At 48.5% G+C, this 20,080-nt stretch overlaps 1 protein-coding gene across 1 annotated transcript in view; it reads right to left on the bottom strand.

Annotated features, from left to right (window-relative positions):
• LOC140407074 (ankyrin repeat and SOCS box protein 1-like) overlaps positions 1-20,080 on the bottom strand; it is a 91,490-nt gene that overhangs the window by 13,410 nt on the left and 58,000 nt on the right. Inside the window, exons 4-6 of the mRNA XM_072494822.1 lie at positions 19,860-20,067; positions 12,819-13,121; positions 7,723-8,108 (exon numbers count right to left, since the gene is read on the bottom strand). Of these exons, the coding sequence (XP_072350923.1) occupies positions 7,723-8,108; positions 12,819-13,121; positions 19,860-20,067 (897 nt within the window). The remainder of the gene's footprint in view (positions 1-7,722; positions 8,109-12,818; positions 13,122-19,859; positions 20,068-20,080) is intronic.

Below are 20,080 nucleotides of genomic sequence, written 5' to 3'. Positions count from 1 at the left end.
TAAGCACTGATCCTCACCAGTAGGCCTCCGCCACCTCCTTTTCCTTTCACCCTATCTTTCCGAAATACTGCGTACCCTTGGATATTCAATTCCCAGACCTGGGGCGGGATTCTCCACTCCCGCGCCGAAGTGCCCACGCCGTCGTGAACGCCGTTGAGGTTCACCACGGCGCAAAACGGCCCCTATCAAAACCGATTCAGGCCCCGACAATGGGCTAGGATCGGGGCCGCGTCATCTACACGCGCCAGGCCTTGTCGCCGCGTAAAGGCGGCGCCACATAGATGACGCGGCCGGCGCTGCATAACTGGCGTCACCCGCGCATGTGCAGGTTGGCCGGCGCCAACCCGCGCATGCGTGGTTGCCGTCCTCTGAGTCCGCCCCGCAAGAAGATGGCAGACGGATCTTGCGGGGCCGCGGAAGGAAGGAGGTCCTCCCTCAGAGAGGACGGCCCGACGATCAGTGGGTACCGATCGCGGGCCATCCCACATTTGAGGTACCCCCCGGTGCAGGATCCCCCCCCCCCCCCCCGCAGGCCGCCCCCCCCCCCCCCCCCCCCCCAGGGTTCCCGCGCTGTTCCCGACGGCAGCGACCAGGTGTGGACAGCGCCGGGGGGGAACCCGCCGTTTTGGCCTGGCCGCTCGGCCCATCCGGGCCTGAGAATAGCGGGGGTGCCGGAGAATCGCCATTTTGGGTGTCTCCAGCAATTCTCCGGCCTGCGGCCCGCGGAACTCGACGGGGCCGTTCCCGCCGCTTGGGAGAATCGCGGGAGGGCGTCAGACCGGCGTCCCGGGAAATTTTGGCGGCCCAGGCGATTCTCCCAACCGGCGCAGGAGTGGAGAATCTCGCCCCTGGTCTCCTGTAACCACATTTCAGTAATCCCCACCAAATCATAACCTTTTGTTTCTATTTGCGCTGTTAACTTGTTAAGTTTTTTTTTTACAAATGTTTCTTGTATTCAGATGCAAAGCTTTTAAATTTGTTTTAATGTTAAATTTCTCTACTCTTCTATAATTCCTTTGTGCATAAAGACATTCACCTGTTCTGTCCCTCACTTTTATTTTCTGGTAACCATCCGCCACATTGCTAACCTACATAAAATCCGCCTCCATAAAATACCACCCAGGATCTCACAAAAGAAAATGAGGTGGATAACCAATGAATCCATATTTGATGGCGCTTTTTGGGACACGGATGTTGAACAAGACACTGGAGGAGCTCCACACTCCTTTTTAAATTGTGTCGTGGGATATTTAAGATACATGTTAGTGAGGTAGAGGAGATCTTGGTGTTAGGAAAACAAAGATAGTTTTAAGGGATTTATGTTTGTATTGGTAAACATTAGAAATAAGGTGTATTTTTTAGTGGGTTTAATTTAATGGTTCGGTGCCTGGAAGGATAAAACTGGTAGTTAGATTCATGCTGGACAAAGGTATGTGTGTGCGTGGGGTTGAATTCAATTCCAACTGTTTCTATTGGGCTTAGAGGAGACTACAGCGCAAAGAATAAATAGTAGTAGCAATGGCGTTACTTAGCAACAGGAGATCACTTTCCTTTGTTCTTAGTTTTAACTGGAAACCATAGCAGTTGGAGGCAGCATCTTGGGGAGTAAACAACTCTCAACTCTGCCAGAAGAAGGTCTGGATACGATGGGAGCTGCAAGGAGGCAGACTTCCTAATGTACCAGTTACAATCGAGATAACCAGGGAATTTGGACAGAAAGACTGTGTAAGACTGTGCTGGAGTTAAGTGAAAGGAGACCAAGGTATTGTTCAGAAAAATTCAAGGAAGAGGAAAGTGTCCTGAGTTAGAGACAAATGCAGTAACTAGGTTTAAAATAGGTCAGCAGACTTCAGAGGTAGATGAAACGTTTGATGACATTTTAATACAGTCTGGGAATCAAAAGTTAAAGCAATTATGAGCATTTTGACAAATCAATAAATCCTAAAGGGTTGGTGTGTAATCCTGGACTGGAGTTGCTGGTAAAAGTGGTGCAGAAGCTTTGTTTGAAAGTGTAATTTGTAAAACCTGGACTGGATTTTGGAAAGCAAACTGTTAAGGGACGGCAGTATTATGAGAGAAGCTTCTAAAGCATGTTTTTGCAACTGGAATTAGGAAACTCTCATGTGATCACCATCTGGGGGGCATTCTGAGGAGAAATCCACAGGCACTAACTTGAGTTCAGAGCTTAATGTGTGATTTGACCACAATCATTTTGTACGCTTAAATGGGACTTTCTGTTAATGACATTATTGTAGATTAAAATGTACTTGTAATCTGTGTTAATCTTTAAATCTGTGCAGCTGTTAAGCTAATGGGGGAATAAAACTATATGGTATAATAATCCAATTTTTCATGTTTAATTTTTAAAAATTGTTATTTAAAGTAATTAGGCGTCCTGAGACTCTATTCCATCACGTTTTATTTTACAAAGTTATGGCCTTTGAACCAGGGTTCCATTCTGGGATCTTCCCGATCAGTTATAACATCGACTAGGATCGTAGCACTTGGTTAAATGTCTCACTCCGTAGCTTGTGTTTATAAAGTATGTTGTTGATATACAATAAATGCTATTCATTACAGCAATGCTTTAAGCCACATTGTGAATTGCCAATGAGTGTTTGTCGTATCCACGCCGAGAGAATAAGTATGAACAGAATGTAGGATGCAAAACTATATCTTTTATTACAAAGTACAAATCTCCTCTACCCGAAGGGTGCAGATCGGGGTTTTTATACTGTGAGGGCTCCCCTCGTTAAAGGATAAGCCTCGCCCCATTACTGGGGAAGTTCCTATTCATTGGAAGTCATGTGGAAATCAATGGTACATACCCCGTGGCCTCTGTGGGGGTTATAACACCCCTCCCCACCTAGGTCTGAAGTTGCGTCTGTGTCGGCGGATCGGCGTTTTTCCCAGGGAAGGCGCTCAGGCATCGTCTGCTCGGGGCCTGGTGGCATGTACCAGAGTGGATAATGGCGCTTCCGCATGGAATGATAAAGCGGGGTGGGTGTGGATTATGATGAACTTTCTGTAATAGTTGACTAACACTAGGAAGCAATGAAGTTCCATCGGCCTGGTGGTGGCAGCTGGATGGTGCTACACCAGGGAGCTGAGCGGTGTCTCCCCTCAGCGGTTAGACCTCCATGTCTGAATCCGACATTTCTGCATCCGGCATCTCAGCATCCTGGACAACATCGGTGGAGGCAGCAGTGGTGGCAGCGGCATCTGCATTGGCGCTGGGACATCCTGGGCCGAATTCGGCGGCACGGGTGTGCGGCCGCGGTGGTGGTTCATGTGCCGGTTGGATTCCTGAAAAGGTGCCTGCACCATATAAGAAACTGGCCCAGACTGGGCTAATTTGACATCCCCCAAAGGATTACACCGCCTTCTACACTCAGCTCCTCGATCTTGGCCGTGAACGGCTTTAAATCGTCTGGCAAAGCCCGGTGCTGGGCCCCATACGGAATAATGTGGCGGACGTGGGTCCAACTGTAGATATGCAATGCCGTAAATAATTCATCAAATGGAGGGCAGTGATGACCTCATCTGCTAGCGCGGCGGTCAGGTGGGTAGGGGATGGCGGCTCAACATGTCCACGTGGGGATCTTCAAACCCGCCCAATGTTCCAAAGTATATACATACGTGGCCAGCAACAAGGCCCAATGCTGGGTGCGGATGGTCGCAATGGGGGTATCGCCCGACCCTCCTTGAACAATCCCAACAACGGTTTATGGTCTGTCGGAACCATAAAAGGATATCCCTAGACGTAATGGTGGAATTTATTCACAACGAAAACGACATCCAGATCCTCTTTCTCTATCTGGGTGTAGTTTCGCTTGGCGTCCGCGAGGGTCCGGGATGCAAAAGCTACGGGTGCTCTGACCTTTCGACCATGTGGGAGGCAAGGACGACCCCGACCCTGTAAGGCGATGCATCGCAGGTCAGTATGAGCAGCTTGGAGGAGTTGAAATGGGTCAACAGTTGGGAGGGCGATAACCGCCGTCGTACTTCCGAAGAAACCACATGCTGAGGCAGGGCCCACTCCCATTTCAACAGCTGGTGGAGGGGGGCCTGCAGGATGCAGGATGAACTTTCGGTAATAGTTGACCAACACTAGGAAGGAATGAAGTTCCATCGGACTGGTGGTGGTAGCTGGATGGTGCTGGACCGTAATCGACAACCAGGCCTTCAGTTTCGGGGGGAAAGCTCGTGGTGGTTCTGCCAGCTTCCGTGCGGCTTCTGCCCCATTATCGGGGGGCCGTCTCTTCCAGCCTTGGAAAAACTGAATGGCAGTCGGACGGGCGGCCTAAATTCAGCACAGCCAAGCCCTGGAGTTCCTGGACGCGCTGCTCAGCGCTCTCGCGGGAAATGGCGATCTCGACCGTCCGCTGTAGGTCCAGGTGAGTCTCTGCCAAAAGTTTGTGCTGAGTATCCGGGTCCCGAAGGCCACACGACAAATTGGTCTCGCAGATTCTCGTTCAATAGGGTGCCAAATTCGCAGATTTACACCAGTTTCCTCAATCGGGCGAACAACGAACGGGAGTTTTGGGTGGAAATGATTCCCCACAACGGCCACCAAAGCATCAAAAGACCGGGTATAGTGCGCATCTGCGTGAGTCAGACTCGTAATTATGCTATAGGTCGGACCGCTACGAGCCGTGTGCAAAGTCACCATCTGTCTTTCATCCCCTATAATCGCATTCGTCAAAAAAAAGTATCACATCTGTTCGATGTACTATTCCCAGTCATCTGTACCTGCCCAGAACGGTTCCAGCTTCCCAATGTGGGGCATGTCTGCGAGTGGGTTGGAGGCCACCAAAGATCTAAATGAGATACGGCTTCACAGCACTCAGTGACGACGGCAGCTCCACTTTACCCTCATCGCCAGTGTCATATCCAAGCGAGAGAATAAGCATGAACGGCAAGTAGGATGCAAAATACTCTTTTATTACAATACACAAATCTCCTCTCCTCAAAGGGTCTCTGTCCCTGACCTGCACCCAGGTCGGGGCTTTATACTGTGAGGGCTCCCCTCATTAAAGGGGAAGCCTCCCGCTCTGTTACTGGGGAGGTTCACATTCATTGGAGGTCATGGGTAAATGAATGGTACATACCCAGTGGCCACCATGGGGGTTATAACAGTGTTATTCTGATTTTTTTTTCTGGTCGATTAGGCTGATGGGTTCCCTTGTGGGAAACCTGTGGTATTATTCATTTTATTCTACAATTTTTAAAATTAGAAAAAAATTCAGTGCCAGAAGGATTAAGATCTGAGAGTGAAATTGATGCTAGCAGTTCCAGAGGGAGAAAATGGGCGTAAGAATTCACCGATCAAACCTTGGGCCTGTCTGAGCAACTACAACTGGATCGGCACCAAATGGTAAGAGGGTAGATGCCCACATCAAAGTTTGATATCACAGTGGACTCATACCATCTGGAAAACTATTCAGCTCAAAAATTACAATGCGATGGGAGTTGGTACACTTCTTTCCATGGATTTAATTATATTTGGAACAAATCTATCTGGGTACAGGAATGGGCACAGACTTATCGGCATTGGCATTATGCCTGGGCATTTGGAACAAGCCTGAGGCCGGGGCTTAGGAAATTAGCCTCAGCATTGAGGTATGGATCTGGCCCTTAGCATTTGAAACCAGTTTGAGGGCTCAGCTCTAAGAACAGACCTAACAACTCATACCAGATGGCATCATAGGGAAAATAACAAATATCCCAATGACTAAAAATAAAAACCCAAAGTATATATTTTGTGCAGCTGTCTGCACATAGAAACAGACTAGCTGCTGTGACCTGGGGCTCCCTGGGTTGTTACCCCCCAGAGAGGTAACGGTCCTTCTCCTCCGAGGCAGCAATGAACACCGCGGAGACAAATCTGGGCCCTAATGGAACTCCTGCAATGAGCCACTTCGATATAACTATGCTCTGTGGCAAGGGTCTGGCTGATTATCACGAATCGACCAGAGCCAGCCTCCATTTTGCTACCTTGAGTTTGATCCAACTGGGTCAGCCCTTGGGCCACTTGTCTTTACTGCAGCCCCCTCACCACTTTTTCCCCACTCGCCCTACTCCTCCCCAGTTTCCCTTCCTCGCCCCATTCGCTGCTACTTTTTTCGACACTCCCATTTGCTGTTTTCCTGTCGAGCTCACTGACCCTCCCAGTTTCCACCTCCCTCCCGTGCCTTACCCACCACCATCTCTCCCGCTCCCTCATCCGCTTTCTCGCGTTTCCGTGCCACTCACCCAAGCCCTTGCTCACAGCAGGGGTTTTGGAGAGGGTAGCGGTGAGTCGAGAGCGAGAGTAAGCAAGTGGGAGGCTGGGCGAGGGAAGTGGGGACTGGGAGAGTCAGAGAGGCAGAAAGATGGACAGGGGAAGCAAAATGCAGGATTTAACTGGAAAGAGCTAGAAAGTTGCACAGTGGTTAGCACTGCTGCCTCACAGGTATTCAATTTTGGCCTTGCGTGACTGTCTGTGTGGAGTTTGCATGCTCTCCCCATGTCTGCGTGAGTTTCCTCCGGGTGCTGCGGTTTCCTACCAGAGACCCAAGATGTGCAGGTTAGGAGGATTGGCCATGCTAAATTGCCCCTTAGTGTCCAAAGATGTGCAGGTTAGATGGGGCTATGGGGTTACGGGGATAGGGAGGGGGAGTTTGCCTATAATGGGTGCTCTTTCTGAGGGCCGGTGCAGACATGATGGGCTGAATGGCCTCTTTCTGCACTGTAGGAATTCTATGGTTCTATTCTATTCAGAGTTAACAAGTTAAGAGTTAGGAAGAAGAATGTTGAGCCATTTAGGTTCAAGACAGCCCATATGTTTTTAGTGTAAAATTACAGGTCAGGAACGTAACCCACCCTTCATTATATGTTTTCTTACAGGAATGTGAATTTTATTTAGCATGTGGATTCTGATTGCTCGAGGCGTTGCCATGGAGAATGCACCAGGGAGTAATTAAAATCATAGAATCACTACAATTATCCTCCATGCTCTTGTTTACATTTTAAAAAGGCAAGTCAGCTCTGATTGTTTGCGGTACTGCCATGGGGAATGCACTAGGGAATGGCTGTCCTCCCATGCTTTTGTTTCATTGAAAAAGACACAATGCCTGAACATGTTCCTTCTGCCTGTGGAGGACAGGACTCGGAGTATGAATATATGTAGCTTCCAGCAAGCGTAAATGTGTCACACTGTGAGCCCGACTGCTAATCTCAGATTGGTTGTAGTATAATTCTTAGCACAATCAGGATTGTTTAACAAGTGTTGTCCAAGCTTGGAATCACATGTAATGTTGGACACTATGTTTTGAGTTTTGCAAGCACGGGCTGGTGGGCTTTGGTCAGTACTTTGCCTGTAATGAACTTCCGAAGGAATGTGCTGTTTGATACGATCCACCAGCCTACATACTGGCATCACAACAGAACTGAAATTCATATATCACATTACTCATTTGTGTGATGGGCAGAACGTTTTTTTGGCTAGATGGCAGCGTCCTGTTAGTGTTACTACTGCATAGTATCAGTGTAAAACAGCCAGCTTCACCTGTTGCTCAAATTTTTCAGGCACCTTAGCCTGGGTAATCTGAGCTAGACTGGGCACGAAAGGGACAGCTTTAGAAACATGGGTTTGTGCGCGATATACAGCGAGCAATGTCACATTTTAAAATGCTGCTGAGACGGGATATAAAATAGCAACTTGATTTGTTGTAAGATTACCTTTGGCAGCTCTGAAGATCTGCAAGGCCTCCTCATTCACCTTCATCCGGCCAATCGTTTCTGCATCGAGACTCTCCCAGTTAACCAGGTTCAAGTTTGCACCAAAGTCGATCAAAAGTTTTACAAACTGTGCTTCGCATCCGTGCCGTAGAACAGCATCAAGAACACAGATGGGTGAGCCCCGGGGAAAGGCTGTCACATCCACCTGGCCCCAGTAGTTATAATCAGGGTTTGCTCCAGCTTTCAGTAACAACTTGAAACACTGGAGATGTTGATAGGCAGAACTGATGTAAAGAGGGCATATACCCAGCGATGTGAATCTCCGGGCAGCAGGCACTGAGGTGCGAGTGGATACGTGATGATTAACATCGACATCCGCACCATATCTGAAACAGGAATGGAAACCAGGTCAGCAACGGTGTCAGCAACCTCCACAGAAGAGATGATTCGCTGGTTTTTACGTTAAATTGCAAAGGATTAGTGAGTAAACGCACTATATGAGAGGCTGCAGAAGCTGATGTTGGTCTCCTTCGAGATGGTTAAGGGGTGATCTAACAGGGGTGCTCGAAATCATGAGGGGTTTTGACATTAAAGAAGGAGAAACAGTTTCCAGGGTTGGTAACCAGAGGACACAGATGGAAGATAATTAAGGAAACGGGCATAAAAAGGGTCAAAATGGGAATTTGTGGGTTGATTTCTGTTTATAGCTGGAAGGTATTGTCCCAAACGTGATGGAAACAGATTCAATAGCAAACTTCCAAAAGGAAATTGGACAAACACTTAAAGGGAAAAAATTCACAGGGATATGAGGGAAGATCACAGAGTGTGGAACTAATCGGATAGTTCTTTTAAAGAACTGGCACAGCGAGGGTGGGCCGAATGGCCTCCTTCAGTGTTGGCTCAGTCTCCGATTCCACATGAGGCGGAATTCTACGGCTCCGTTGCCGCGGTTGCAATCCAGGAAAATGCAGCGAGCTGTTCAAAAGTCCATTGACTTCAGCTGTAAATCCTGCCAGTGGGGAGCAGTGGTGTAGTATTAAACTACATCAACAAGAGGAATGACTTGTCCTCCTGACATTGGAGGACGAACAACCTCAATGTTTGGGCTAGGAATGGTGAAAGAAGAAAGACCCCACTCAAGATTTCCATTTATATTCACAATTCAGCAACTGTAGCTGGAGGCGTGTGGTATGTGCACATCAGGTGGGCACGAGACTGGGCTCAGCTTTGTCAACCTCCTTTCCCCCTCTGCCCCCAACCCCCCAATGTTGGTAGAACCTTCATCACCCGGCTCAGGGATGAAGTACATCCAGGAATTGAGCTACCCGTGATCCGTAATAGAGCAGAAGATGTGGTTTGTGGGAGAAAGTGGGATGAAAAAAGACAACAAAACAATAGCACTCATTAAAATCAGTCAAACTATTGATTATCCGCGAATCCAAATCAGGTCACAAGGCAAATCTGTGATGCACACCAAGTCAATTTTTCACGCTAAAAGGCACAATATAAATGTAGGCTGTTGTTATCTATCCCAATGAGAGGCATCTTAAACGGGAAATTCAGCTATTAATGCGTGTCTCATCTTTAGGACACTGCATTGAAACAAGAGGGCTGAAAAGGATGGGAATGGAATCATTTTGTTTGAATTCATTCACAGGATGGGAGGGTCGCTGGCAAAGCCAACATTTGTTGCCCATCCCAAACTGTCCTGGAGAAGGTTGGGGTGAGTCACCTTCTTGACAATGGTTTGCTCCAGTTCAGAGCAGCCACAAACAGAAACTGCTGGAAAACCTCTGTGGACCTGACAGCATGTGTGGAGAGAGAACGGATCTCATGTTTCAAGTCTGGATGATGCTTCGTCAGAGCTGAGTCAACCACACTGCTGTGTGTTTAGAGCCACTTACAGTGTAGGCCAGACCAGGTAAGGACGGCAGATTTCCTTCCAGAAAGGACATGGTGGCACAGTGGTTAGCACTATTGTCTCAGTGCCAGGGGCCCTGGTTTGATTCTGGTCCTTGAGTGACTGTGTAGAGTTTGCACTCCCCTCCCCAGCCCCCCCCCCCCCCCCCCCGTGTCTGCGTGGGTTTCCTCTGGGTGCTCCAGTTTCCTCCCAGTCCAAAGATGTGGCTAGGTGGATTGGACATGCTAAATTGCCCCTTAGTGTCCAAAGGTTAGGGGGATTACAGAGATAGGGCAGGGATTGGGCTGAGGCAAGATGGTCTTTCGAAGAGTCGGTGCAGACTCGATGGGCCGAATGGCCTCCTTTTGCACAGTGGGATTCTATGATTCTCCGATTAGTGAACCAGATAGGTTGTTATGACAATCAATGATGGTTTCATGATCCCAAACTTGAATATTTGATTAAGTGAATGTAAATTTCCCAGCTGTTGCAGTGGGATTTGAACTCAAGTCTTGGGATCTTTAGTCACAGCCTTTGGATTACTGGTCCTGCAACAAAGCCACTATGCTAGCACTGACTGACCTTAAATCTGTGCTCTCTCGTTCTCGATCCTTTCGCGAGCGGGAACACTTTCTCCCTGGATAAAAGCAAATTACTGCGGATGCTGGAATCTGAAACGAAAGAGAAAATGCTGGAAAATCTCAGCAGGACCGGCAGCATCTGTCGGGAGAGAAAAGAGCTAACGTCAGCTTTGAGAAAGAGTCACAGGACTCGAAACGTTAGCTCTTTTCTCTCCCGACAGATGCTGCCTGACCTGAGATTTTCCAGCATTTTCTCTTTCAACACTTTCTCCCTATTGTCCGTATCCTTCATGATTTTGAACACCTCCACCAAATCTCCTCTCAACCTTCTCTTCTCCAAGGAAAAACAATCCCAACCTCTCCCATAGTTTTCTTCATTTATCCTTTTCTGGGATGTGGGCCAACATTTGCCATTCCAGGGGACAATTCAGAGTTAACCGCATTGCTGTGTGCCTGGAGTCACCTATAGATCAGGTCACAGTGGCGGATCTCCTCAGTGAATCAGATGGGTTTTTACAACAACCAATGATAGTTTCATGGTCACCTTTACGGAGACTAGCTTTCAATTCCAGATTAATTGAATTTCAATTCCACCAGCTGCCGTGGTGAGATTTGAACCCACGACCCCAGAACATTAGCCTGGGCCTCTGGATGACGAGTCTGCCACTATGCCACTGAACCACTGTTTGAAGTTCCTCATCCCTGGAAACATTCTGGTTAATCTTTTCTGCAGCCTCTCTAAAGCCTTCGGATCCTTCCTAAAGTGCAGTGCCCAGAACTGAATGCAATAGTCCTGATGAGGCAAGTGTTGTGTACAAGGCTCCTTACTATTGTACTTTCTGCCCCGTCCACAAAGTCTAAGATGCTGTATTCTTTACTAATCACCCTCTCAACCAATATCTGTGAATAGGGGGATTACGTGAAGTAAAGACTTGTAGTGTAATGTAACTATTCTCCGGTATCTCACCTTTCTTGGCCCTCCTAAGGCTAAACCTTCCTTAAATTGAGAGCCGGGGGGTGATGTCAGGAAACACTTCTTCACACAAAGGGGAGGGGAAACCTGGAACTCCCCTGCGACCACCCACAAAAATAAACAAGGTTGAGTCTGGAGGTCAACTGAATATTTCCAAACTGAGGAATTGGTATTTTTGTTGCGTATGGATATTAACTACTATGAACGAAAGGCAGGTCAATGGAGTTAAGATGTAGATCGGTAATGATTTGAATTAATTGTGGAACAGGTTTGAGGGACTGAATGGACCATTCCTCTTCAATGGTCTAAGAGGGGGAAATACATCTTCACAGGGGGGAGACGGGCATGACCACCAATGCCAATCATGACCTCGGCCGACATTCACGTGCATACGTTTCCTACTCAGAGTTAATGGTGAATGATATGGAGCAGGAACCTTGGCTGATATCCTCTGCCCCACACCCCAGCCAGCTCAGGTTTGCAGAAACCAATTGTTATCCGGGTTACAAATGGCTGACGCAACATATACTTGCAGTTTGAGTCTGAAATCTTCCTGGCCTGCATCTCGCAGTTCCACAATGGAGCTTCCCCCCACCTTTCACCATCAGGTCACACACGTGATGTGCAAGATTGAACATAAGCAGTAAGCACCTATACTGATGGCAACGAGAGCTACATACCTCACTCGCTCCGCATCACTCAGCGCTGGGCCGGGATTCTCCGATATCCGGCGGGCGGGCCGTGAACCACTCCGACGTCAGCCGCCTGGAAGGTTCGGAATCCTCCGCACCTTCGGGGGCTAGGCCAACGCTGGTGGGGTTGGCGCTGTGCCAACCGGCGCCAAAGGGCCTCCGCTGGCCGGCGTGAGTTGGCTTATGCGCGGGAGCGCCAGCGTGTTCTGGCGCACGCGCAGGGGGTTATTCTCCGCGCCGGCCATGACGGAGCTTCATACAGGCCAGCGCGGAGGGAAAGAGTTCCCCCATGGCACAGGCCCACCCGCGGATCGATGGGCCCCGATCGCGGGCCAGGCCACCATGGGGGACCCCCGGGGCCAGATACCCCCGCGCGCCCCCCCCCCCCCCCCCCCCCCCGAGGACTCCGCAGGCCGCCCGCAGGGCCAGGTCCTGCCGGTAAGAACCTTGTGTAATTTATGCCGGCGGGACTGGCCGAAAACAGGCGGCCGCTCGGCTCATCGCGGAGAATCGCCGGGGGGTCGGCTGCCAACGGCCCCCGACCGGCGCACCGCGATTCCCGCCCTCACCAAAAAGCCGCCACCGGAGAATTCGGCAGCCGGCGTCGGGGCGGGATCCACGCCGACCCCCGGCGATTCTCCAGCCTGGCGGGGGATCGGAGAATCCTGCCCAGGTTCTCTATGCCAGGGCTTTCCAAACTGTGGGTCGCGATCCCTGGCAAGATGAGATCTTGGGGTTGTGACTTGCACCCCCTCTCCCTGGCTCAACTCCTGTTCCCCAACCCCTCAGTCAAAACCTATAGCCCTCCCTGTCGACCCCTCCCACCAGCTCTCGTAGCCCCCAAATTCTTCACTCTGAGGGTTACTGAAAGCTTGAAGTGTTTAAAATGGGGTCACATCGGGAAAAGGTCTGTGGAAAGGCAAGGAATTCAGGCGCTAATCCCAACTTACTTGATCAGTTCTTTGAGGATGTCCGCCCTGCCCACCCGCGAGGCATGATACACTGGGGTGCTGCGGTGGTGGGAACTTCCATTGGGATCAGCCCCTGCTTGCACGAGAATCCTCGCGCAGTCCAAATGGCCATTCAGGACAGCCACATACAGCGCAGTCTGTCCCTTGACATCAACCAAGTCCACCTCGGCCCCTTGCTTGAGCAGGTAGTCCACACAGTCTGCATGACCAGCGGTAGCAGCAATCCGCAGTGGTGTGCACGGCAACCATCCACAGCACCAGACTGATTTCTCATTGATTCGCCTGGAAAACACAACGGCAACTTTATGAACGCATCCCTCAACTTTAGTTTTCCACTTAACCTTGGTTCATATGGTGGGGCACAAAAACAAGTTGTGGTTCTACTTTCTTTACCATATCTGTTCGTCAGAGGCAGAGCAGACTCGAGGGGCTGAATGGCCTGCTCCTGCTCCTAACTTGTATGTTCATATTTTGCTACAGTTTTACGGGCCGCCTTGTTGAGGCCACATCTAGAACACTGTGTAAGGTTTTGGTCTCCTTATTTAAGAACGGACATGACAGCATTCGAAGCAGTTCAGAGAAGGTTCACTCGGCTGATTCCTGGGACACAGTTTAAAAATGAGAGCTATCCCATTTAAGATGGAGATGAGGAGAAACTTTGTCTCTGAGAGGATGGTGAGTCTGTGGAATTCTCTTCCCCAGACAGCGGTGCCGGCAGGGTCTGGGAATATTGTAAGGCTGAGTTAGATAGATTCTTGACTAACAAAGACGTCAAAAGGTTTTCGGGGCGGGGGGGGGGGGGGGGGGGGGGGGGAATGTGGAGTTGAGGCCACAATCAGATCAGCCATGATCTTATTAAATGGCAGGGCCGAATGGCGTTCCCCTCATGTGTATGTGGAGCAAGTTAAGTATTTGGAAATCAAACAAAACACGTTTCAGTGAAGTTTCTGCTGACCAATGCTTGTTACTCATCAACATAAAATACTAAAACTGGGAGGTTATGATGGAGCTGTATTAGGTCGCAACTAGTGTATTGTGTTTAGTTCTGGTCACCACACTATAGGTAGGAAGTGATTGCACAGGAAAGGATGCAGGGGAGATTCATCAGGATGTTGCCTGGGCAAGAGCACTTCAGCTATGCACAGTGGTTAGCACTGTTGCTTCACAGCTCCAGGGACCCGGGGTTTTGATTCCCGGCTTCGATCACTGTCTGTGTGGAGTCTGCGCCTTCTCCCCGCGTCTGCGTGGGTTTCCTCCGGGTGTTCCGGTTTCCTCCCACAAATCCCGGGAGACATGCTGTTAGGTGAATTGGACATTCTGAATTCTCCCTCTGTGTACCCGAACAGGTGTGGCAAACTAGGGGCTAATGTAAGCCTACTTGTAAACCAGTAAAAATTATTATTATTATGAAGAGAGGCATGTTGGGCTGGGGTTGTTTTCCTTGGAGCAGAGAAGGCTGAGGGCGGGGAACCTGATTAAGATTATGAGGGACTCGGACGGGCCAGGAATTCTCCAGCTGTTCGTTGGCGGCGGGATTCTTTGGTCCCAGCAGTGTGGGATGGCTTCAATTGGAATTCCCATTGACAGCTGCGGGAGCGGAGAATCCCACCACCAACGAACAGCGCACCGCCTCCCACCACAGCTGGGAGGCCGGAGTATCAAGCCCAGAGTAGATGGGAGGAACTTTTCCCCTCAGTAGAGAGGTCAATAACCAGGAGGCATAGATTTAAGTTAAGGGGCAAGAGAGATTTAGAGGGGTTTTGAGGAAAATATTTTTGGAATCTGGAACTCTCTGCCTGAAAGGATGGTAGAGTCAGGAACCCTCACAACATTAAGAAGTATTTAGATGAACACTTGAAATGCCATGGTATTACAAGGCTATGGACCAAGTGCTGGAAAATGGGGTTAGAATAGATAGGTGCTTGATGGCCGGCAGATACGATGGGACAAAGGGTCTCTTTTTGTCCTGTAAAACTCTTAATCTATGACTCTAACAAGCATACAAGAATGGACAGGAAAAAACGAGCAACTCCACCAGCTTGTCTCCTCCAGACAGGATATAGCTGACAAGCACCAGCCAACTACAATGCTCACTCCAAACTTCTAGGGAGAAGCAAAACAAAAAAATTTGGAGAATCGTCTGATAAATGTGGGGAAAAGTCTTGTCACATTTTAATTTGTTCCACCTACCTTGAGCCCTGCAACCTTCCAGCAATTCAGGCCTTTGTACATCCCCAATTTAATCCCTCCACTTCTGGTGGCCTTGCCTGGCCCTGAACTCTTAAATTCTCTCCTTAAACCTCAGTGTCAGATTTGATTTGATCATGTTCTTCTGAAACGCCCTGGGACATTTTACTTTGTTAAGGATGTTACATAAATACAAATCGTTGTTGCTGGTCAGTACAGAACTTGAGTATTGCTGAGAAAAGAGACGTGTTGTTGAAGATTTTCAACTCGCACTCATCAGGACAGATGCAAGAATATTAAATTTCAAATGGTGCAACAATTTGTACTGCATGAGGAAAGGATTGGTTGGCACATCGTGAGGTGTTGATTTGGACAACGCACCAGGGAACCACTGTCCCCCATTCTTTTGAATAATTCCAAAAAGGTTCGATGCCTGGACATGTTCGTTTTGCCTGCAGAGGACTGCTCCTTACTGTTCATGCTTTGACAGTATGTCAATTTTATCAGCGGTACATAAATTGTTGTTGCAGTATTCAGGTAAACTGAGGCTTAGACCTGATCGTTGTCAATGTCTTATTAATTATATTGTTACGGTTTAATGGCAATTACATTGTTACACAGGTGATCGGCATTTGCAAGCCTATAAATGGGGATTGCTGGGACACTGGGGTAGGGTGGAATAGTGTCAACTGTAAACTAAGTCAATAAACTCTCTCAGGCAAAGAAAGCAGTTCTTAGTTTTAACCACCAACTAGCGTGGATCCAATTAACAATAAAACCCTGTAGCTACCTGGGTTGGCCACTTCCCGACTTAAAATGGAGACCCGCAAAGAATACAGGGAAATTCAGTCAAGACAGGAAAAAACTAGCAGGTGCAAGGTTTCCTGTGTATTAGAACTTGCAGAAACCAGACAGCACTGAAACCAACAGCCATTAGCATATTAATGAGCGATCCCCAGGAACAATTGAAACATTTAAGGTGAATACGGCCAAGCCAGACTCCTCGGCGCCAGCAGGAGCCAAGACAAAGGAAGGCCAACGGACACTTAGGGACCGCCCAGCGATCAGGGAATGGCTCCAGTATTGGAGAAATCGATCCAAGTGATCGGAACCTAGTCCAATCACTTGGAACCAGATATGGGGTCCGCCCCAAACAGCGCGAAGTCCCTGAGGACTATAAAGTAGAGTCCTCAAGTTCAATTCGTCCTTCTTGGCAGGGTCACTCAGCAGCTCGAAACAACCCTTGACAGTGACCTGCCTAGCTGCCGCATCAACCAAGTAAGTCTCCAGTCAACGCACGCTACGAGATAGGCGCTCCTAGCTACCAGTCCATACCAGCTTTTGAATCCTGCAGACTCAGAATCGAACGAAAGGCCATTTGTTCCCCTGACCTGGTGGGCCAGTTCCGAAGCTAAGTATAGGCCTTTTAGTGTTAGAGATAGTCTAGTAAGTAGAGTTTAATGCATGAGTAGTGATTGACTGTGTATAATAAATGTGTATTGATTTGAATCTTACTAACTGGTATATTGAGTTATTGATCAGCACTTGAACTTGAACCTCGTGGCGGTATCATAAAGATACCTGGCGACTCTAGAGCAAAGGTTATAGAAACAGAGCAAATTAAGTAAAGGTACAACGAGCAACAAATTAAGAGCCAACCAAAGTTAGCAACAACCCATAACTTTCATGGGATAAAGAATTGAGTCCATGGGCCAGGACATTCTGCTTGTTTCTGAAGGGCTACGAGGGATGGGCAATAAATGCTGGCCTAACCAGCGACGCCCACATCCCGTAAATGAATTTTAAAAATCAAGGAGAAACTCCTTGTTGTAGACGACTTACTTTCTGTAGATCATTTATGATGCTGTAACTGTGTTTTGTGTCCAGCAGCCACTACGTAACAGGCTATTTTTGTTTGACGTCTGCGGGCTGGCAGTCCAAGTCCCTATGAGTCTAGACATGGAGTTGTAGAGTTGGCTAATTGTCATGGCAAGGTCTAGCCCATGAGGGAGAAGCGGTTAATGGACAATCCTGGGTGAGGTGGTGGGATATGCTTTTTTTCAGCCTGATAAAGCTCTTCAGTCAAACTAGAGGTGGAGCCATCACAATGCGATGATGCAACCACAAAAACAACTCGCATTTATATCACACCTACATCATAGGGAAATGTCTCAAGGCGCTTCACAGGATAGTTAGTGATCAAAAATTGCATTCAAGCCAAAGAATTAGGAACGGTGATTAAAGACTAGTCCAAAGAGGTAGATTTTTAAGAGTGTTTTAAAGGAGAAAGAGGCCAATGGGAGAGGTTTCTGGAGGGAATTTCAGAGCCTAGGACCTGATCATCAAGTCATGGCCATCAACTGAGGTAAAGAGACTGAGGATGGACAACAACCAAAGTTGGAGGGATGCAAAAATCCTTGGAACGTTGTAGGTCTGGAGGAAGTCACAGAGAAGGAAGAGCAGGGCCATAGAGGGATCGGAACGCCAGGATGAGAATTATAAAATCAGGGTGATGCTGGGCCAAGAGCCGGCCCTGGTGGGCAAGCACAAGATTGATGGATGAGTCGGACTTGTTGGGACACGGACTGATGGCAGAGATTCAGATGAGCCCGAGTTTACACAGAGTAGGAGCCAGCCGGAAGAACCTGGAATAGTCGAGTCCAGAGATCAGGAAAAGCAGGAGTGGAGGGGTCAGCAGAAGCTGGTGTGAGGCCAGGAGGTTCTGGAAGTGGAAACGACAGAAACGATTCCGAGTCAGAAATGAGGATCAGGTAGAAAAGAGAATGGTGACTTTTTGACAGGCAAAACACTCAGTTCAAGGATGAGAAGGGATGGGCAATAAATGCTGGCCCAGCCAGTAACGCCACGTCTCGTGGAAGAATAAAAAGTAATACACTAATTGAGTGATCCTTTAGCACTGAACATGCAGGAGATATCTGATAAAGCACTGTAAAGGACAATGCTTTCTCTTCTTGCTGCTTTTTTCAATTGCTTCATCGGATGTGGCCATCGCTGGCTAGACCAACATTTATTGCCCATCCCTAATTGCCCTTGAGAAGATGATGGTGAGTTGCCTTCTTGAACCACTGCAATCCATGCGGTGTAGGTACACTCACTGTGCTATTCGGGAGGGAGCTCCAGGATTTTGACCCAGCGACAGTGAAGGAACAGCGATATATTTCCAGGTCAGGGTGGTGAGTGACTTGTAGGGGAACCTCCAGGTGATGGTGTTCCCATGTGGCCGCTGCCCTTGTCCTTCTAGATAGAAGTGGTCATGTATTTGGAAGATGCTGCCTCAGGAGCCTTGGTGATTTGCTGCAGTGCATTTTGTAGATGGTTCACACGACTGCGACTGCTACTGTGTGTTGATGATGGGGGAAGATAATGTTTGTGGAAGGGGGAGCAATCAAGTGGGCTGCTTTGTCCTGGATGGTGTCAAGCTTCTTCAGTGTTGTTGGAGCTGCACTCATCCAGGCAAGTGGGGAGTATTCCATCACACTCCTGACTTGAACCTTGTAGATGATTCAAGCACAGTTGCTTCACAGCTCCAGGGTCCCAGGTCCGATTCCCGGCTTGGGTCACTGTCTGGGCGGAGTCTACACGTTCTCCCAGTGTCTGCGTGGGTTTCCTCCGGGTGCTCCGGTTTCCTCCCATTGTCCAAAGATGTGCAGGTTAGGTGGATTGGCCATGATAAATTGCCCTTAGTGTCCAAAAAGGTTAGGTGGGGTTACTGGGTTACGGGGAAAGGGTGGAGGCATGGGCTTAAGTAGGGTGCTCTTTCCAAGGGCTGGTGCAGACTCGATGGGACAAATGGCTTCCTTCTGCACTGTAAATTTTATGATTCTATGGTGGACAGGCTTTGGAGAGTCAGGAAGTAACTTATCCACTGCAGGATTCTTAGGCTTTGTCCTACTATTGTAGCCACAGCATTAATGTGGCTAGTCCAGTTCAGTTTCTGATCAATGGTAACCCTCAGGATGTTGATTGAGGAGATTCAGTGATGGCAATGCCGTTGAATGTCAAGGGACGATGGTTAGATCCTCTCTTGTAGGAAATGGTCATTACCCGGAACCTCTGTGGCGCGAATGTTACTTGCCACTTCTCAGCCCAAGCCTGGATACTATCCAGGTCTTGCTACATTTGGACATGAACTGCTTCAGTGTGTGAGGAGTCACGAATGATGCTGAACATTGTGCAGCCACATCTGACCTTATGATGCAAGGAAGGTCACTGATGAAGCAGCTGAAGATGATTGGGCCTAAGACACTACCCGAGGATCTCCTGCAGTGATATTACCGTGTTTCAGCTCAACCCCAACTTGATGTCAGGCAGTGCAGCTCCATTCAGTATACATGGGAACCTAATATTGTAAACTACTGCAAAAATACATTGCTGTATGTGTATAAATCACTAATTAAACCACAGATAGAATATTGTGTCCAATATTCTTGGCACTTAGTTTAGAAGGATATCAAGGCCATGGAAAGGACAAAGGAAGAGATTTATTCAAATTTATTTATTAAAATGGTTTAAGACGATTTTAATTATTGGTTTGCTCACAGTTGGACAGGACAACAGAGAGCTGGGAGCAGGCTGGCCACCTTTTTGGATGAGGCCAAGGACGGAGATGAAAGCATGAAATAAAATAAGTGCAAATTTTAAAAATGGAAGCAATGCTCTTGAAAAACAAACGTATTAGAAAAATCACAGGTTTTAAATATTTAATACCTTGCCCATTATGGGCAGTGACAGGCAGAATCCAGCCATTAATAAATCTTTGATAAGGTGCCGGCCAATAATGTTGTGTGGAATATGAGTAATGCCCTCCCTCACCTCCTGAAGTTGTCCTGCTGTAGGAGGTTGCTGATGGTGTCCAGGTCGCCCACATAGGTGGCATCGTGTAGCCGTGTGTCCTCGCCCCCTTCCATGGGGCTGTCACAGAACTGTTCCCGCAGCCACTCCTTCAGATTGCGGCCAGCCCTGGCTCCAGCAGCGCCTTCAGCATCTTCCTGCTGCTGCGGGTGCTCAGCTCCGGGCTGTGCTGGAGAGCTCCC

This window comes from Scyliorhinus torazame, chromosome 2, assembly GCF_047496885.1.
Source record: "Scyliorhinus torazame isolate Kashiwa2021f chromosome 2, sScyTor2.1, whole genome shotgun sequence".
Lineage (NCBI taxonomy): Eukaryota > Metazoa > Chordata > Chondrichthyes > Carcharhiniformes > Scyliorhinidae > Scyliorhinus > Scyliorhinus torazame.
This window is presented reverse-complemented; position numbering and strand designations above follow the sequence as displayed.